The sequence below is a fragment of the Cnephaeus nilssonii genome, assembly GCF_951640355.1.
Source record: "Cnephaeus nilssonii genome assembly, chromosome: 8".
In the NCBI taxonomy this organism is placed as follows: Eukaryota; Metazoa; Chordata; class Mammalia; order Chiroptera; family Vespertilionidae; genus Cnephaeus; species Cnephaeus nilssonii.
Genome location: NC_137079.1, coordinates 67,547,291 through 67,565,895, shown reverse-complemented (window position 1 = coordinate 67,565,895; position 18,605 = coordinate 67,547,291). Strand labels below are relative to the sequence as shown.

General features: G+C 42.1%; 1 protein-coding gene across 2 annotated transcripts in view; it reads right to left on the bottom strand.

Annotated features, from left to right (window-relative positions):
- Window positions 1–16,635, bottom strand: part of PCDH9 (protocadherin 9) — a gene marked incomplete at its 3' end in the record, with an annotated part of 937,782 nt that extends 921,147 nt beyond the window's left edge. For both annotated transcript variants that reach the window (XM_079778996.1, XM_079778997.1), the window contains exons 1-2: window positions 16,102–16,635; window positions 11,702–14,875 (exon numbers count right to left, since the gene is read on the bottom strand). In XM_079778996.1, coding sequence (XP_079635122.1) covers window positions 11,702–14,740 — 3,039 coding nt within the window. In that variant the 5' untranslated portion in view covers window positions 14,741–14,875; window positions 16,102–16,635. The remainder of the gene's footprint in view (window positions 1–11,701; window positions 14,876–16,101) is intronic.
- Window positions 16,636–18,605: the final 1,970 nt, after the last annotated feature.

Here is an 18,605-nt window from a genome sequence, read left to right as displayed (position 1 = left end):
AAATGAATTAAATAGGCCAAATAATCTCAAAGGTCTATTTGAGTCTTGAGAAACTATTACTATAAGTTCTATTAGGCACCAAATTTATCTTTCTAAAATTAATATAGTAGCTAGACACTGCTTTAGTCACTACTCAATTATTATTTTGCTTCTTTTTATAGAATTCATATGTGATTCTAGGGTATTGTCTGGATGGCTCAAAAGTCTATGAAGGGAACTTTAATGTGATGACTTTTTTCTCCTCCAAAACACTATTTTTATTAAGCAGATATCAAAGTAAATACATTGACCATTATGTTTAAAATTAATCACTCAATAATCTAAGTATCAAAACTTTAAGCAAAAATTTTGGATGATGAGGCTTGGTGGAGAAGGAATCTGATCCTGTATATTTAGTCCCTGTTTCCCTCCCCATTGTATCCTGATATGAAGAAAGATGTTAGGCTGAGCAGACACAGCGGTGTGCAAAACATGAGGGAGAAAATGGAAACCACAGATACCTCAAATTAAGTGAAAGAAGAGTGTATTTACATACATTAGAATTAGCAGTTTTCTAATTTCTGCTACTCTCTCTTTGATTCTCTGCTCCTCTCTCTCTCTCTGACCTATATGCAGGAATGATTAGCCAAGACCCTGATAAATTACATAAAATGTTAGTTATATTTTACTGTTCAAAAAGATCAAAATGACAAAATATCAAGTCTAAGAATGCCTATACTTGCTCATCTATAGGAATAGGATTAGATGGGCCTTCACTGGACCTCCAGAAATATGAATGGAGGAGTGCCAGGGATATCATAATTTCTTACACTGGAGAGTGCACGCGCACGTGCACACACACACACTTAAATCCAATTAGACCGTTTTTCAGCTGCTGTACAGGATTATAGGGACAACTGAAATCAGACATTCAGAACTCTCTCCATATATACTTGATACATTTTGGCCTCTGTCACAGCAATACATCCAGAACAGCTGTTGTGTGTCAGATGCTCACCACACTTTCATGTAATCGAATGCTCCAGAGTTAGTTTACTGGGGGGTTACCTGTGAAGAACACTTTTGAGTGTACTGAGTTGCTTTGTAATATGGGTTTTTAATAAATGGGCTGCAGTCCTTTCCAACATAAATAACGTACCTGATAAAGAAAAGGTTTCAAACTTATATCTGGTCTAAGAAGAGTGTCTTACAAATAAAAACAGGCCACATATGTATGGGTAAGAAATACCAGTGTCGAGGTAGGGCTCTAGACTGAAAATAAAAGCCACTGGCTTTAGTCGTGTGACTTGGAAAACCATTTTCTGATTCCCAGTTTCTACATAAGTTGAATAAGAATGGTAATTTAGTCTTTCTGTGGTTATGATAGAGGTTAAATAAGTGGGAAATATTATACATACCTGAAGTGAATGCCTACTAGGTTTACTCTTCTAGCCAATGTTGTAGGTTTGGTCTTGGAAATACAAAGATAAGTAAGATGTAGGCTCATACTTTGAGGGACATTTTAGTATTCTCCTGAATTATAAACTTTATGTTATGATATGCCTGTATTTGATTGGACTGAGCTGCCATTTGAAACTGAAAGATCATGAGGAACCAGGGCAGTGTTTTGAAAAATCCTGAATATATGCTGGGGTGGGGGAGGGGGCTGGAGAGGATGGTCCTGCAAGAATAGTTGAATGTTGCTTCCAGGGTTGCTTCAGAAAGCAATAACCCTTAGTGGAAGCAGAATTTAATTGTCTAAAACTGAGACTTTAGGAGTCAAAATGATTTTGCTTAATTATTACCATTTTGAAAAAAAAAATCATCAATGAATTCAACATGTGTTTTGCTGTCTCTTCTTGGCAGAAAATTTTGCTGTCAAGACCAAAACTGAAAATGAGTTCATGTCAAACTCAAATATCCTAAAGACTGTGTCTGTTTTTACTACAGGTCAATGTGATTTGATACTCATTTCAATTTTGCAGCAAAAAAAAAAAGTATTTTCATAAAAGTCTAATGTCTATGTTGGAAATTTGAATGGATTGGGAATACATTGAAACATTATTAATCTATATAGCTAAACTTAACATTGTTTCTTAACTTTGAAAATGACATCAGTAAGTAAAAACCAAATTTTTAAAGTTGCAAAGGAAAAATATAGAGATGTGTTTGCTATTTACAGGAAGAAAGAACACATTGTTAGCATTTTATTTGAAACTTTATGGATATTCTTGAGCAAAAGGTTTGAGAAAATATATACAGAAACAATTTTGTGTCATTTAAAAATCTATCAAGAGACCTGTCAGGTGGCTCAGTTGATTAAAGTGTCATCTCCATTTACCAAGGTTGCAGGTTCGATCCCTGGTCAGGGTCCATACCAATGAATGCATAAATAAGTAGAACAACAAATCTCTCTCTCTCTCTCCTTCCCTCCCTCCCTCCCTCAATTTCTAAAATCAATAAAGTTTTTGATCTAGCCATAAACTGAGAAAGCAGCTGTGTATTAAGAAACACACGTGAATACAGTCCACCTAGCGAATGACAAGAAATGGAGCTGAGAAAAGTTGCCAATCCAGGTGTGTTCACAGCTGACAAACTGAGAAAAGGCTATTGTGATTCTAGGCTTCCAATGTGAAAATTGGTTCGATGACATGAATATATGACACAGGAGGACATCAACTCACAACTCAGAACTCACTTCAGTTTGTCTCCATTTGTCACTTGCACCTTCTACAAAAAGTTTCCTGCAGAATCCTGTGTAGCTGTGTATTTGAAAGTCCTCAGCATGCAGCTGCTATCACACAGAGGCACAGATTGGTTGCATTCTCAGAATCCAAAAAAGCACCAGCATTTTTTTTTTCCTCAAGAAAATATCTACTGTAGAACTACTGTCAGCAGAAGGCATTTTCTTTATATAAAAGATACAGCTTCATTTTATATATCCTTCTGTGTTTCCATTCCTCTCCTCATTGAGGTTTGTTTAATGAGAGAGAAAAATAAATACAAAAAAAACCTCACTTACCGACTTGTGGTAGCTATTGTCTTGCACAAAAACTGTTTTGTTTTCAAAATCAATCATCTCTGATGATTCTCAGCAAACCCCCTGTATCCACTGTGGACTGCACGGGGATTATATACTTTTCTAGTAAGCAAAAATCCATGGATTGTAAAATAATTTTAAAATCTGCTTGGCTATTTCCACCCATTTATATCTAACAGGGCCAAAAACATTAAGCATTTAAGAAATGCGAGGCATTTTACTACACTGTCATAAAGGTAAATATACTGAAACCCATGTAAGTCTGTAATGAAATGCTGTGCTTCAAATACACACTATTTACAAATGGAGCAAAGAGGAATTCTAAAAATACAGTGAGAAATGATTCAAAGCAATTCCTATGAGGATCAAAGCACTCACGTAGTAGCCAGCCCTCTTCATTATGGTAATGCTATAGTTTTATAGACACCAAAGGTTTTAATATGATTTATGTTTAAAGGAGTGTCTACACATGATTGAGAGTTTCTTCTCAGGAGAGGTGAAGACCAGATTATGGGCATCAGGGTGCCACAGGTGAGTAGGATAGGAAAGGGCCTGCATTGTCTACCTTGAATGCCTCGAGTCATCACGGAGCAAATCTGTTCATTATAAGTCAGGCATTTAGATTTTTATTCTTTCAGACATATCCAGTGTTTCTATATTTGGTGAAAATAGGCAAGACTAATTCCCCAGGCTATAAATCTTTCTAATGTGGAGGGAAATGTGTTAGCTAGTTGTATTACAAAGCTTTTACTTCATATTTAATAGGCACCTGCAATACCAGCTTTATACAAAGCTCTCTACTTTGCAAATCTTTAAAACTTCACTTAATTTTCAGCACCAATTTCCTGCAATCTAAGGGCTTATGAAGGGTTCACTGTGTTCATACAGATCTATACAGAATGTGCCAGAACTTCGCTGTCTGTGATGGCATTCATTTAGAGGTGAATCCCAAATTTCTATCACAGGCACGCTTATTTCCAACTAAAATATCCTTAGAATGAAAACTGAAGATTAGGCGGACAAAAAAAGGAGGCAAAGTAACTAGCCCTGGGAGAGATATATGCAAATATCAGCTCAATGACAATTCTTCATACCATTTACAATTGAAGCTTAAAGACCCAAATACTCTGCAATCCATTAGTTTCTCAATATCCTGGAAGGGATTAGAGTATTTCTTAATCAACTGCTAACAGACTGAAAAAGGCCACAGACTGGATATTAACGAAGCAGTGTAATACGAAAATGCAGAGATGGTCCAGATAGAAAGACAAACTGTGGATTAAGGTTAAAATATAAGATATGCAAACAGGCTAACACTGACCATATTTCTGTTCTTTCCTGCAGCCCACATAATTATATAAATTAATGAGTGGTAAGGCTGTAGTAGACTTTCAACAAAAGATAGGTTAATTTCAGATATTTTCTCAAGAATAATCCTATATAATAAAAGCCTAATATGCCAAGTGCCTGGTCATCCGGTCATCTGTTCAACCAATCAAAGCGTAATATGCTAATGATATGCTAAGGCCGCTCAACAGCTCACTATGACGTGCACTGACCACCAGGGGGCAGACACTCTGACCAGTAGGTTAGCTTGCTGCTGGGGTCCCGCTGATTGGGACTGAGTGAGATGGGCTGGACATGCCCTGGAGCCCTCCGCCCACCCCTCCCCGGCTGGATAACCTCTCACGTCCCTTCCCGGCCCCGATCATGCACCGGTGGGGTCCCTTGGCCTGGCCTGCGCTCTCTTGCAATCCAGGCCCCCTTGGGGGATGTCAGAGAGCCGGTTTCCACCCGATCCCGCAGGTCAGGCAGAGGGATCCCACTGGTGCACGGATTCGTGCACCAGGACTCTAGTTAATGTAATATGACTAGAATCATTCAAATGTGCCTCAAAGATCTTGCCTGTGCTCACAGGGTGTCCCCCAAAAATGTACAAACAGTTTAACAGCTTGATAGCTCAATTTTGAAAATGAAATGTATTTTAATAAATACTGCCTTTATAATTATTTAAAGTGTGTATACATTTTCTGGGACACCCTGTGTATCCCACCACTCCCAGCCGTACAGGCGATCCCAAGTCCATCAGATTAAATGTGGTACGTGTTCATAGCACTGTAATCAATCAAAGTGTTAAAAATTGGAGGGAAATATTTCCAAATGCCATTTAGATGATGAATAAGCATGTAAATACAGATCCCGAGTGAATGTCCTAAAGTTATATTATAGCTCAGAAAATCCCAGATTCTGCCACTATTCTTGTCTATAGGAGACAATCTGTCTATAGGAGGAAAACATGAGTGGGAGAGATTACATATGGGATGTTTTCCAAGTTTCTTCCTGCAATTACGTCTTATCGCTAAGGAAGGGTAGTTATTTAACAAACTTAGGAATTTTACATTTTAATGAATCTTGGTTTAGGGGGGGAAAAAGAATAGAAATCAAAACCAAAATGTCAATCATGGTAATATATGTTCTATGTTTCTGATGACTGACAGCCCAATAGGTTTGTATCAAACAAAGGCAAAAAGCATGTGTTCCTTTCCAAATGAAATATTTGACAGATTTAACAGTTTTCTGAAACAACTGAGGAAATCTTAAACAGTAAAGTATATCTCCTTATGTATATGAGGGATTATATTTCTACATTTAGATTTTCTTCTGTGATCTGATGCAGATTTGGGGACAATAATTGTTACAAGGGCCATAGCACATTAGCACAATTACTTATTGAGTGGCTGACTCCTATATGCCTCCAGACACTGAAAACTTTAGAGTAAGCCCCTTGCTGACTTACATTTGCAAATTCTCACTACTAGTATAGCTGGCCTATGATTAGAGTCATATTTCAAAAAACCTGATATACATTTTTTGAGACCCTGATATGTAACAAATTCTGGAAAGTATAATAAACATAAAATCGGCTATCAAGAAATTCAAACCTTAAAAATCCACATTAAATAATCCTTACTCAGTTTCCAACTATGTTAAATTTGTAAGACATTAACTTATTTGTTAATATTATCAAAAGACTAATTGATAGCCTTAATAAAGGATCCATTCCAGAAAACACCAGACTAAATTGAGAGAAAGCTTACTCCAAGATTTTAAGAAGAGTGGTAAACAATTCATGACGTGGTTTTGCTTTTGTTGCTTTTAACTATTTGCAAGCTCAGAGTTCACTCAGACAAAGTCAAACTGAGAAATTTTACTAAAAGAGAACAAGACAGTTGATACAGCCCCTTTCCCTGTAAACACCCAGTTTGGTACTGCTAGGCCAATACAACCACTGTAACTTCTAGCACACAGTAGATTTCTGCATTCCCCCAACAACAACAACAACAAAAAAATATATAGAGGTCAAAAAGTCTAAATAAAAATAGTTGTGGACACAGAGCTTATGAGGAAAAAAATGATTTAAAGGTATCACTTTCATACCTCAATCCTATCATGTAATGTACTGTGAAAAGAATTAAGATGCCAATTGTAATATTTTGAGTGTGATCTATAGACATTCAATATGAAAATAAAACTCCAAGAGTCAAAATAATCTCCAATTGGTTATGAAGAAACCTAATTTGAGATGTGACGCTTTTCATTAAATGTAAATTCTCTTTTTTACTATTTCACATACTTTAATTTAATTTGTGCTATTATGAGAGGCTGAATATTTAGCTAATAGCACTATGCATATGCCATAAGAATATAACATTATTTCAAGTACAGTATTTTACAAGGTAATGATAATGATGCCAAAGCCTGCTCCGTGACACCATAAGGATGACTCATCTGAAACTCAGGGAACATCAATTGACAGTGTTTCTATATATAGAATTAATTGCAACAAAATTTAGAAAACAAGATAATAGAATATTTTGACTACAGAAATTTATTTTCTCTATATGAATAAATGTTTAGGAATCTGTAGGCACGGTTATGTTTAATACAGTGGCAATTTTTTATTTGACCCTCCTTAAGGTTATTAGCAATAAATGCTAAAGTTTATCTTAAATTTTACAGCTTAGGTGTATCAAGCTGTGAAAAATATCAAATCTTTGTCTTACAAACCTAAGAGGAAAGGTAGCCAGTTTGAATTAGTGGCCCATCCATGTTCCAGATTCCTGAATCATTATCTAAGGGGTCTGAGTATCCTCTACCTCATAAACAGATTCCATGATCATAGAGCACTTAGCCAAAAGGAAAGAGTAGAAAGAAAAACCAACAACTGGTAACATTTTAAATATAATTTGCAATTTGGGGAGTAATTTTTCTCCAAATGCCACCTGTGTTCAACCATCACAATATACTGCCAAATTTAGTAGTTTAAAATATCTTAAAGTTTTTGCTAGCCTCACATTAGTTAACATTTTCCTCCTTCAGTTTCAATTGCATTTTTCTTTCTCACACTTCTAAATAGCAATTCTATGACTGTCTTGTGCATTTTACATGACATAACAGCATTTCAGTAGTGTTTGTAGTGGGATTACTCAAAAATGAAAAGTAATCATAAATGTAATATAGTATCTCTAAATGATTGGGAATAGAAGCAATTCCCTTTATACTGCAAAAGTACATGTATACCCTTGAGAACAGCATGCATACACATTTTCAATGTATAATTTCTTCAATATGCACACAAAAGTATATACTAGCAAATATTCACTCTAGATTATGAAAAGTAAAGTAAGGATGTTTACACTCTAAAATGAGCATTTCATTTAGAAAATGAAACATGACTGTTTACCCAGAACCAAACTCTAGTGCAACTATCACAGATTATTTCATGACTGGAAGAAGCTGTCAAATGTAAACAGGTCACTTTTTTTTTCTTTACCATTTTCATTTGTACCCCCATAAAAAGCACACTGGGGCCAAGAAAATTAATTCCCTAAAGCTGTCAGCTGGGTTGGGAAACAGCTTACTGTAAAGCCTCCAGCTACAATAAACGGCTGTCAATAGTGAGTGGAGAGTTGGGCTGTGGAAAAACAGGTCCTCTGGAAATGATCATCTGAGAGGGAAACGAGCTGACGTTTCTTCTTCCAATATGCTGAGGCAGTGGTTCTCAAAGTGTGGTCCCTGGACTAGCAGCATCAGCATCACCTAGGGTCTGGTCAGCGATGTAAATGTTCAGGCTGGACCCCAGAGGTACCAAATCAGAACCTCGGGGAGTAGGGCCCAATAACCCAATTTAAGAAACCCTACAGTTGATTCTGAGAAAGCCTAAAATTTGATACTATCATATTTTAAAAGGCATATCCGTTAAAAAATAAACAACAACAACAACACATCTTTTTCTTTTAGAGAAAATACACCAATGCTTGCTATTATTTAAAGCCCTACTGGAATTAATTATATTGTCCTTCTCTTAACTCTATTAACAATGAACTTAGCTTATTTATGAATAAATATCAAGATACAATCTTGCTTGGACAAAAAAAAAAAAAAAAAGGAAATTTCACTCGATCTGTGAATGCTAAGGATACTTCCAAAAACTCATAAAAAATAATCTGTGGACAATTCAGGGATAGATCTGTTGAACACAAGGAAAAGAAAAGCTTAGTAAAATAGAGTGGATGAAGAATGTGGCTTATAATTGTTTCACATGACCTTTGCAGGGTCATACAAGGGAAAACAAGGGGGTTAGGTGTGTGTTTGTGTGTGTGTGGGGAGGGATAACAATCAATGCGCTGCAAGCAAACTCCTGGTGTATAAGTCAGACATTATATTTTCACTGTATAGATAATACAAATTAATAGTATTTAAGTATGGTAACCCTTACTCAAGAATCTTGCATTTTACCCAGGCATCAATGAGTGCCATTAGTGAAAGGTGTTCCTGTTAACAGCAATCTGAGCCTACTCAGCTAAAAACCTTCACAGATTACATGTAACTTTACGAATTTCTTTGAAAGCTTTTGTGGTAATAAATCTTACTTTCCAAAATTGTGTAGCTTCAGGAGCACATGTAGTATGAAAGCCACTAGTTGAAGTAAACAAACTAAGCAAAAAGAATTTTTACCTTCTAGTTTTAAATATAGTGTCTTCAGATAATAATTATAGAGTTCAGTGGGAAAAATTAAAAGAGGAGTATATGATTTATGTTCTCATTCATAGAAAATATGCCTTTTCATACTAAAATTGTACATGTTGCTATCACCATCGTCTTTCCTTTCCCCCAATATTCCTTTTCTCCAACATCACAATTTTTCTTTTTCGTCATGAAAACTTCTAAAAGGTATGAGCAAAGCCATTACAATAGCTTTTATCATAATAGCAAATTACAGCTACATATGAACATCAAAATGCCTACAAGGAGAATTGCACAGTGACACATGGTCTCAAGAACTGTCTAAATTGCACTTTAGTTCCAGTTAGCGAATTACTCAGCATCCTATTTCAAAGATGACATCATACAAACAAATATTGTTATGGCTAACTTAGGCTCAACAAAAGATCTTTACCATACTTTGCTAAAATGCACTTAACATTTATGTCACTGTACTATTTGTTTTCAACTTTTGGGGCAAAGTCAGAAAAAGCGGGTCTGTATATTAATGCTACAATGAAATGAAAAGAAAGGTGATGTGGGAAGAATATCAATATGTTTCTTTGGAAAACAAATTTCTGTTTTATATTAAAAGTTTAAATCATGTTAGTTTTTTCAACACATTATGCAAATCATGTATTATCATCAGTATATTGTGAGTGACATTCACATTAAAAGTCAATAATAAAAAGCCGTTTTCTTTCTTTTCATTAAAGAAGTTATTTTATACTAAACTCATCTACTTTCATAAATTACTTTTTCTTACCATGATCAACTATTTACGAACTTTTATAAACCTTTAGTAATCTCAGAAATATTCTAAATTTTAAAACTTCAGCTTTTAAAAAGATGATAAATTTAACCTGAAAATAAGTCATTCCAACTTCCAGTTATATCTTTCAACTTCACATTCTCACTAGAACTTCTATACTGACTTTTTAATTCTTTTCATTCTATGTATTTAAGCTCTAAGTATACTTTTAAAATGCTCTAGGTTTTTTTTCTTCTTCAAGAAATGGAGATTTTAGTTGTACAATTATAGTCAACACATTTAATGATCTGGGAGTATCTATGTGATTCATTGTCAAAATTATTTTTATAAATAACCACAAAATCTTAAAGTGCCTCCAGAGCAATAAACACTAGAAGATGAGAAGGAAATGGAGTTTCAATAAGACCTTCAACCCCACCTCACTTCCACACAAACACACAAAGGTGTGTGTGTGTTGGGGGGGAAGACTCTTTAATTTCCAATCACTAATCAATGACTGTCAATAAATACTACATGCACATTTATTTTTGCTTTACTGTATTTTCTGAAATCTATATGTTCCTTATTTTTAACAACTTCAGATGGGCCAGCACCATAGATGGACTCAATACCAACAAAGATCGAACATGGATTGCGAAGTGCTAGAAAGGTGGTGTGGTGAGAGCTAATCACAAAAGAGCAAGCAAACGAACTGAAATGCCAGTTGCTCCAGAGCAACTATCATTAAATAAAAGGTATCTTTGGCTGTAGTACCAGCTTGATGTCGCCCTCCCCCCTTGCCTTGCTACTGCGGGATTGGCACCTGGCCAGCGCAAGCACATGATACCCTAGTGCCATCTACAGGCTATTATTGACACTCAAATTTCGTGGCAACAGACAAGCACCAGTGAAATAAATTAGACAGCGCTGCACTTAAATCTTTATTAACAAGGAATTATTAGACCTAAGAAAAACTAATTCTGGATTTGGTTGAAATATGAGTTTCTCCGCCTCTTAATCCCTCTTCATATGGCATGTTTCACAGTTTAAAATGAGTTATGACAGATCACTTATGCATTACTAAGATGAGAGAATATTTACAATGGATTCATTCTTTTCTGTATAAATGAGTTAAATCAGGGAGACAGCATTCCTTCTTTTTTTTTCTTTTTTTTTTTCCTTTGCAAGAGTACTTTGGCCATTGTGGACAATCTGCAAGTCTTTCTATGCAATACCCAATTTACTCTATTACAATAAAATCATCTGAAATCAAAGAGGACCTATATGGCTTAGTTGCAAACTATCCACAACCATGTGCTTCACAGCTGATGTACATTTAATATTCTACCATCTTGTTTAGAGACTAAAAAAAAAAGTTAACCCCTTTAGCAACCACGGCTCCAATATAATTACCATCAGCCCTTCAAACGTCATTTAACACTTGAGATTTGAAGGGGACGTTTTAGATGAAAAAGGTCATTATGACAATGTTGAAGCCGTCAATTTGGGAACCCCAGGAGCAGAATTTGGCATACCAGGACAGGTTTCCTTCTTCAGCCAACATTATCTTGGGACATTTTGGAATCATTTCCTCTTTTCATCTTTTGCCTTTTGAAGCAAACTGGGGAAGTTAAATAATTCTCAGGACTCAGAAATTTCAAAGCTGTTCTAAAAATTCTTGACTGAGCCTCAGAGGAAGAGAAAAAGGGGTCAAGTTTTTTTTTTTTTTTCTTTCTTTCTTTCTTCCCCCGCCCCCCCCCCCCACCCCCCCATCTTTATAACTAAGCTAAAAGTTCGACCAGAACAACAGACACACTGGCACGTTAGTACTGGTTGACTGGGCACTTGTATGCAGTACTTATAGACCAGTAAAAGTGCTCGTTTACCTGTCTGGTGTGCAAGGGGCCCTTTGTCTTGAAGCCTCCTTGGGAACTGCACTCTGAGGCACTGAAGTGATCTGAACTAGTGGAAGAGCGTTTGGAGAGGGTGTCGCAGCCCCCGACGAAGGTGTTGTCCAAAGGGAGTTCCTGAATCACGTGGTGCTTTTTCCCGGACACGGGAGTGTCTGGCTTCAGGTGGAAAGCCGGCTGCGGGGAGGCGGACTTGTAGTGCTTGGCCAGGTCAGGGCTGCTGGGCTTGAAGGTGGTGGGCGGCGCGGGGCCCCAGTCAAACCTCCCTATGCTCTGCTCCTCCAGCTCGGCCGGCAGGCTGATGGTCCCGTTGATGGGCTCGTGCACCGCGTCCTCGGGCTTGGACTCTTCGATGGTCACAAAGTTCAACAGGGAGCTCTTGGGGGACTTCCTCTTCTTCCTCTTCTTCTTCTTGCTCTGCTTGCTCTCCTGGTTGGGGGACATCCACTCGGCCCCTTGCTTGCTCCTCTGAGCGGCCTTGAACCTGGACGCGTGGCGGCAGCGCACCAGCACGGTGACGAAGATCACCACGAGGACCACCATGGCCCCGGCCACGACGGCGATCACGATGGTGAGATAGTCCTCGTTCTGGTAGGGCTGGCTGCTGTCCCCGATGTTCCTGTCCAGGGGCGTCTCCATCGTCCTGCGGATCAGGTCGTGGATGTGGGAGGCGTTCCCGGCCGTGTCGTTGACGTAGAGGAACACGAGCACGAGCGTGTGCAGAGACCGGGGGTAGCCCAGGTCGCTGATGTTGACCACCAGGCGGTGCAAGCCCACGTCCGCCGCGGCGGGCTTCTCTTCCAGCGTGATGTTGCCCGTGACCGGGTCGATGCGGAACAAGCCCTTGCCGTTGCCGCTCACGATGGCGTACTTCAGTTCGGCGTTCATCCCCGTGTCGATGTCCACGGCGAACACCTCGGCCACCACCGAGCCGGGGATGGCCGACAGGGGCACCAGCTTGAAGGACGTGTTGGACGGCGGGGAGATGACCACCGGGCTGTTGTCGTTGACGTCCATGACGTTGATGGTCACCTTGGCGGTCGAGGACCGCGGTGGCTGCCCCCCGTCCGTGGCCGCCACGTCGAAGGTGTAGGAGCTCTGCTGCTCTCGGTCGAAGGAGACGTTGGACTTGATGACGCCCGAGGAGGGATCCAGCGCAAAGTTGCCGCCGCTGTCGCGGAGAAGGGCGAGCGTCACGGCTTTGTTCTCGCCCGCGTCCGCGTCCGTCACGGTGATCACGCCCACGGTGCTGTGCTTGGGCAGGTTCTCCGACACGAAGAACTGGAAGTGGTTGTGGGTGAACTTGGGGCTGTTGTCATTCTCGTCCAGCACCGTAACGATGACGGCCGCCTGGCTTTGCAGGGGAGGGGTCCCGTTGTCCCGGGCGGTTACGGTGAAGACGAACCGCTCCTGCTCCTCTCGGTCAAAGACCCTGGAGGCGGTCAGAACGCCGGTCTTCCGGTCCAGATCGAAGAAGGAGGCGTTGGGCCCGAGCTGGTACACGATGTCTGCGTTTCTCCCACTGTCCTCATCCGTGGCGCTAATCGTTGTGAGGTAGAGCCCGCGCCGGTTGTTTTCAGAAACGGACAGCTCAACGACGGGCTGGTTGAAAACGGGCGGGTTGTCGTTCTCGTCCTCCAGCTTAACCCTGACCAGGGCAGTCTGGTTCAAGCTGGGCTTCCCAGCATCAGAGGCAACGATTTTAAAGCTGAATTCTTTGGTGCCCTCGTAGTCCAACAACGAGGAGGTCTCTAACAAATACTGGTTGTCGTACACGGCCTTCAAGTGAAACGGGACCTCTCTTTCGATGAAACAGATCACCTTGCCATTCACGTCTGTGTCCTTATCAGACACCGTAATGAGGGCAATCTTGGTGTTGACGGGATCTTTCTCGGACAAATACACCGTGCCATTGATGGGACTTATGATGTACCTGAGGTCTATGTTAGGAGGGTTATCATTTACATCCGTCACGTTGATGGTGACGGTGGCTCGAGCCGGAGTGGAGCTGCCATCACTAGCCAGCACTGTCACTTTGTGAATGGCTGTCTCCTCTCGATCTAGGGACCTCTGGACAGTGATCAGCCCGGTAGTATTATTTAAAGCAAAGAGTCTTTTGGTAGCCGGGGCGACCTGGGCACCAAAAATGTACCGGATTTCAGCATTGCTGCCTATATCTGCGTCAGTGGCATGGAGCTGGATCACAGAGGTGCCCACAGGGGCATTCTCTGGGATGTGGACCTCCACCTGACCCTCCTTAAACACGGGCCTGTTGTCATTCACGTCACTTACTGTGACCTGCAGGATGGCCGTGCTGGACTTCTGTGGAGTGCCCCCATCCTCTACTTTGATTTTCATCACATAGGTGTCTTTCTGCTCTCTGTCCAAGTTTTGCTGAACAATCAATTGCGGCCACTTCTCTCCCTCCGGAGTCTCCACAATATCCAGCCCAAACACGCTCTGCCCATTTAACAATTCATAATGCTGAACACCATTGAAGCCTGTGTCAGGATCTGTTGCGGATGGGATTGGGAAGCGGCTGTTGATCAAAGTGTTTTCTGGAATTGAAATATTGATGACAGGAGATGGAAACATGGGGGCATTATCATTGGTATCCTTAACAATTATTTTTATTTTGATCAGCCTGAAAAAATCATTGGGGAGGATCACCACCTCAAGTTCAAAGAAACACTCATTCTCCTCAGCGTAAGAGGCTCCAGCACAGAGTTTCTCTCTGTCTATTCTATTGGAGGTTGTGAAAATCTCCCCAGTGCTACTGGACACTTTCACCAAAGGGGCATCCCCAGCTTTAGAGACCAGTCTGTAGACAAGGCTGGCACTGGTCCCTGTGGCAGCATTGATGTGAGAAATGTTCAGGTCCTTTGGTATGTTTCCTATGGGCACATTTTCAGGCAATTCCTCTCTAATAGTGTAAATAAGTTCTTGAGCTATTGCGGAATCCAGCCTTAAACAGGCAATCAGAGCAGCCAACAGGTAAAAATCCCTCAGGTCCATGATAATGTATTTATTTTCTTTTCCCGAATTTTAGGGCTTAAAGGTTCCCACTGAGGAAGGATGCACGGATTGCAAGAGGAAGCGTGCATGGGCTGGAGGATGCATTACATCTCATCGCTTATTTGGAGACAGCCACTGTCAACACAATTGTACAGACAATATTATTCTTCAGTACACAGAAACACACAGTCACGAAACATTACAGCACATTTTCCACCGCATATTAGTAAACATGGCAGTTTGCTCTGCCACTGTTCGCAAGTTAACTCTGTGGATAAAAAACACTCAACATCCCCTGCGTGTTGCATTTGGCCAGAGAAAATAAAACCATCTACTTTTGAATTCAGGACAGCTGCTATTTTTACCTGTAGTCACCCACACTGTTTTTCAGGACACCGTTTAATTCAAAACAGGCATTCTTGAATTCTTGTTCTCCTCCTCCCCTCCCCCTGGCTTACCTGCCTCCTGGTTTCTAGCCCACCTCCCTTAGTTTTATTTTATTTTATTTTTTTTTAGGTGGAAGTGAAAAACACTAAGTATTTAGCTGTGCTTCCTGCTAACTGCTTTGTCACATGTCAACTGTGATGAGTTTTCTTCTCTGCCACACTGAGTCATCTCTTTTTTTTTTTTTTCTTTTCTTTCTAAAAGGACGATGCCTTTCTTTCCCTCCAGTTCTTCAACTGCCTTCTAACACAATCTTCCTGGGAAACAAGCATCGGACATGCTGCAGCATCAGCAGCAATAGTCACCGGCCACTACAGATCCGTATTGCCTAAAAGCACAACACCAAGACTTCGAATGTCTTATCCAGACCTTGCTCTCATTTCTCCATGTTGCCAAATTAACCCCATTAGCATTAATAAACACATTAAAACTTTACAAAATAATAATATAAGATTTCTTATCCTAGAGGTGAAAGAGAGTGTCAAAGGTGTACGTGAAACGCAGCAATATTTCCACGTAACAGCACACTATTTTCTACAGAGCCTAAAAGAGGGGGGAAATGCAGTTCCTTAACCCTGATCTCTGTTATAATATTAGTAACATCTGCCACACACAAATCCTGCAACCCAATAATGCAGGTTAAAAGGCTCCTGCTTAGATGCTCCCCCAACTGCAATTTAAACGGGTGCGAGGCTCCAGACAGCCACCCACTAGAGTAAAACTGGTCAGTTCCCAGGCTCTGATCTCATCTGCATTAGCTGCACGGTGGCTGATGCCCGTGATTAGTTCCGGCAGGGTGATGCAGGTAGGGATGCAGATACAGCCTAGTGGGTGAGTTCTGCCCCGACCGACCGTCTGCACCGAGGACATATCTAAACACAGCATTTACAATTGTGCATGCGAAACTTTACACTTACGTTAGTTGCCTCAACCTTTCCCCTTTCCCGGTATGCTGCAGTTAGGAACGATTTGTTCCCACACATAGAAAGCCATGCATCTGGTAGCACCAGTTTGGGGAGAAATCAGGAGCCGCCAAACGTTTCCTCCCGGTGAAATGTGTTGCTTCGGGCTGGCAAATTAGCAACTCCAGAGAACGAATTCACGGATTTGTCGTTATTCCCTCCACATTTCGTCTCTATTGCCCAGGGGGTCTGGGCTCTTCTGGTATTTAACACGCACAGCATCCAGTCGCACTTGTCCAGCTCAGGGGTATTTTCCACAGCATCCAGCATACCATTTCCCTCCGAAGCCAGTCCTGCTTAAGTCTCTTAACTTCTTGTAGGAAACGTCAGAGTTGGGGTGATGGTGATTCTTGGGCTGCTCTCCGGGGGTGACAGCGGCCCGAGAAATTCCTAATCGGTTGTTGATCTCTCTCTGGTTGGAGAGACTCTGGGGCGCTTCTTCCAGTCCGGCTCGCTTTCCCTCTCCCGCTTCTCCTCGGCCCCGCTCTCCTTCTCCCTCTCCTCTCTCTGAACTGAATTTCTTGATATAACTCTCAATAAGCCCAGAGGGAGGGCGTGACGGCCGAGGACCCGCCCCCGGCACCTGATTGGCCCGCATCCTGCGGTGCGGCAGCCGCACGCGAGGGAGGGGGCGCCGAACAGGGCGCTGACTGTCTCCCAGCCCCCCCCCTCCTGGCGCCCCCTCGGCCGCAGCGAAAACACGGAGAAGCGATCCTGGCCCCGAGAGAGCCGGGCTCCCGGCGGCGCACGGAGCATGCCCAGCAGGGTCGGGCCGGGCGGGGAGAGCCGGCGCGCCTTAGGCGGGCGCGGGCGGTGCAGGCGGCGGCTCCGCGCGCTCCGGGCGGCGATCGCCGATCCCGGCGGCCTGGCGGGTACGGGCGCAGCCGGGGACCGGCGGGCGTGCGGGCGCCGGTCCAGGGAGCCTCGGGCGGGCACCGCGGCGGGCGGATGGGGGTCGCCGAGGGCACTCCTGTCTGGGCGCACATTTCGCTCTTCCCTTTTCCAAATGGAGGGGCCAGCATGCCAAGATGGGAGTCCACCCGGAGTCCGAGGCCGGCGGTGTAGGGTCACCCCTCGGACGGGAGTGCGGGCCAGCCGATCCCCGGAGCGCGTCAAACAGACCGCACGCCCGGCGATGCTTGGCGGGGACTTGGCCAGAAGGGCGGAGGGCGCGGATAGCGAAAGGTCCGGGCAGAGAATCTCTGAATCTCAGTCGAGACCGGAAAGAAAATGAACGAGAGCCTTTCTGGCCTGCTTGGGTGACGGGAGCTGGCGGGGAGAGGGAGGGCGGCCGCCTCGGGGGTCCCCGGTCGGCCCCGGCCAGCCGCGGGTGCGGCGCGCAGGCTCCTCCGCGGGCGCTGCGGCGCGCGGGCGGCTGCGCTGCGCTTCTGCTCCGCCGCGCGGGAGCCGAGCTCGCCCCGACCCGCGGCTGCTGCACGGCCGCTTCCAGCTCACTTCGCGGCAAACTTTGCCTGCGGAAGGCTGGAAGGAGCCCCGTCCAGCTGCTTCCCCGGGCTGTGGACCATTTCCTTCCCCCTCGCCACTTTCTGCTGATTCCAACTTTACACGGAATACTTGTCTTTCCCGGTGCAAGTCCTGTCTCTGACTCGTTTTGTAGCGTGTGCCCACACGTTTCGCATTTTCATACAAGTGCAGGATGGAATGACTCCCGAAAGGATTAGCCTTATTTCTTAAATAGTGGCCCCGAAAACTAGACGATCTCTCTATAGGACTGATCTTTAACATCAGTCATCCACAAGGTTTGCGGAATGGGTTGTTACCAAAAGGATATATGCATGAGTAAAGTTTGAGGATTTAATAATAACAGTTCACTTGGAACAAAAATTTTATTTTATTTTTTGAATGACCTATAAAGGTTGTCTGAGAAGGTCTTAATGTGTAATTGAATAACTGGTTCTGACGTACAGGGAGAATAAAGGGCATTTATTTTAAATTTCCGTGTTCCCCATTCTGGGCTGAGCTGTGGATGGATGCATGGATGGCTCTTCACACAGTTCTGCACTATGATGGCATGTACAAAGATACCTCTTAGTTTTTGAATAAAATGGTTTTCTTTTTCAACATGAACACTTATTTTTAGATACTTAAGTTAAAATGTAAAAACATCACCAAGCAAACCCACCAAACTTAGATATTGCATAAATAAATTCACTATTTAACCAACTCTGACATTACGATGTCCCCACATCAATGACAAAATATTAAAAAAAAAAAACACAAAACTTTTCTTGAGGTCAATATTCACAGCAAAATTCAGTGCCTAATGTGCACTAAAATAGGTTAATCTCCTAATGAGAAATATAAAACAGGTTTTCTGAAGGCAATAGATTGATAATGCTTTCTAAATATCCAAAAGTCCTCTCATAATAGTAGTATTTTGTATGATTAGAGTACACAAAATTTAAGAATAAAAAGGACTGCTTAAGTATTTAAAATTA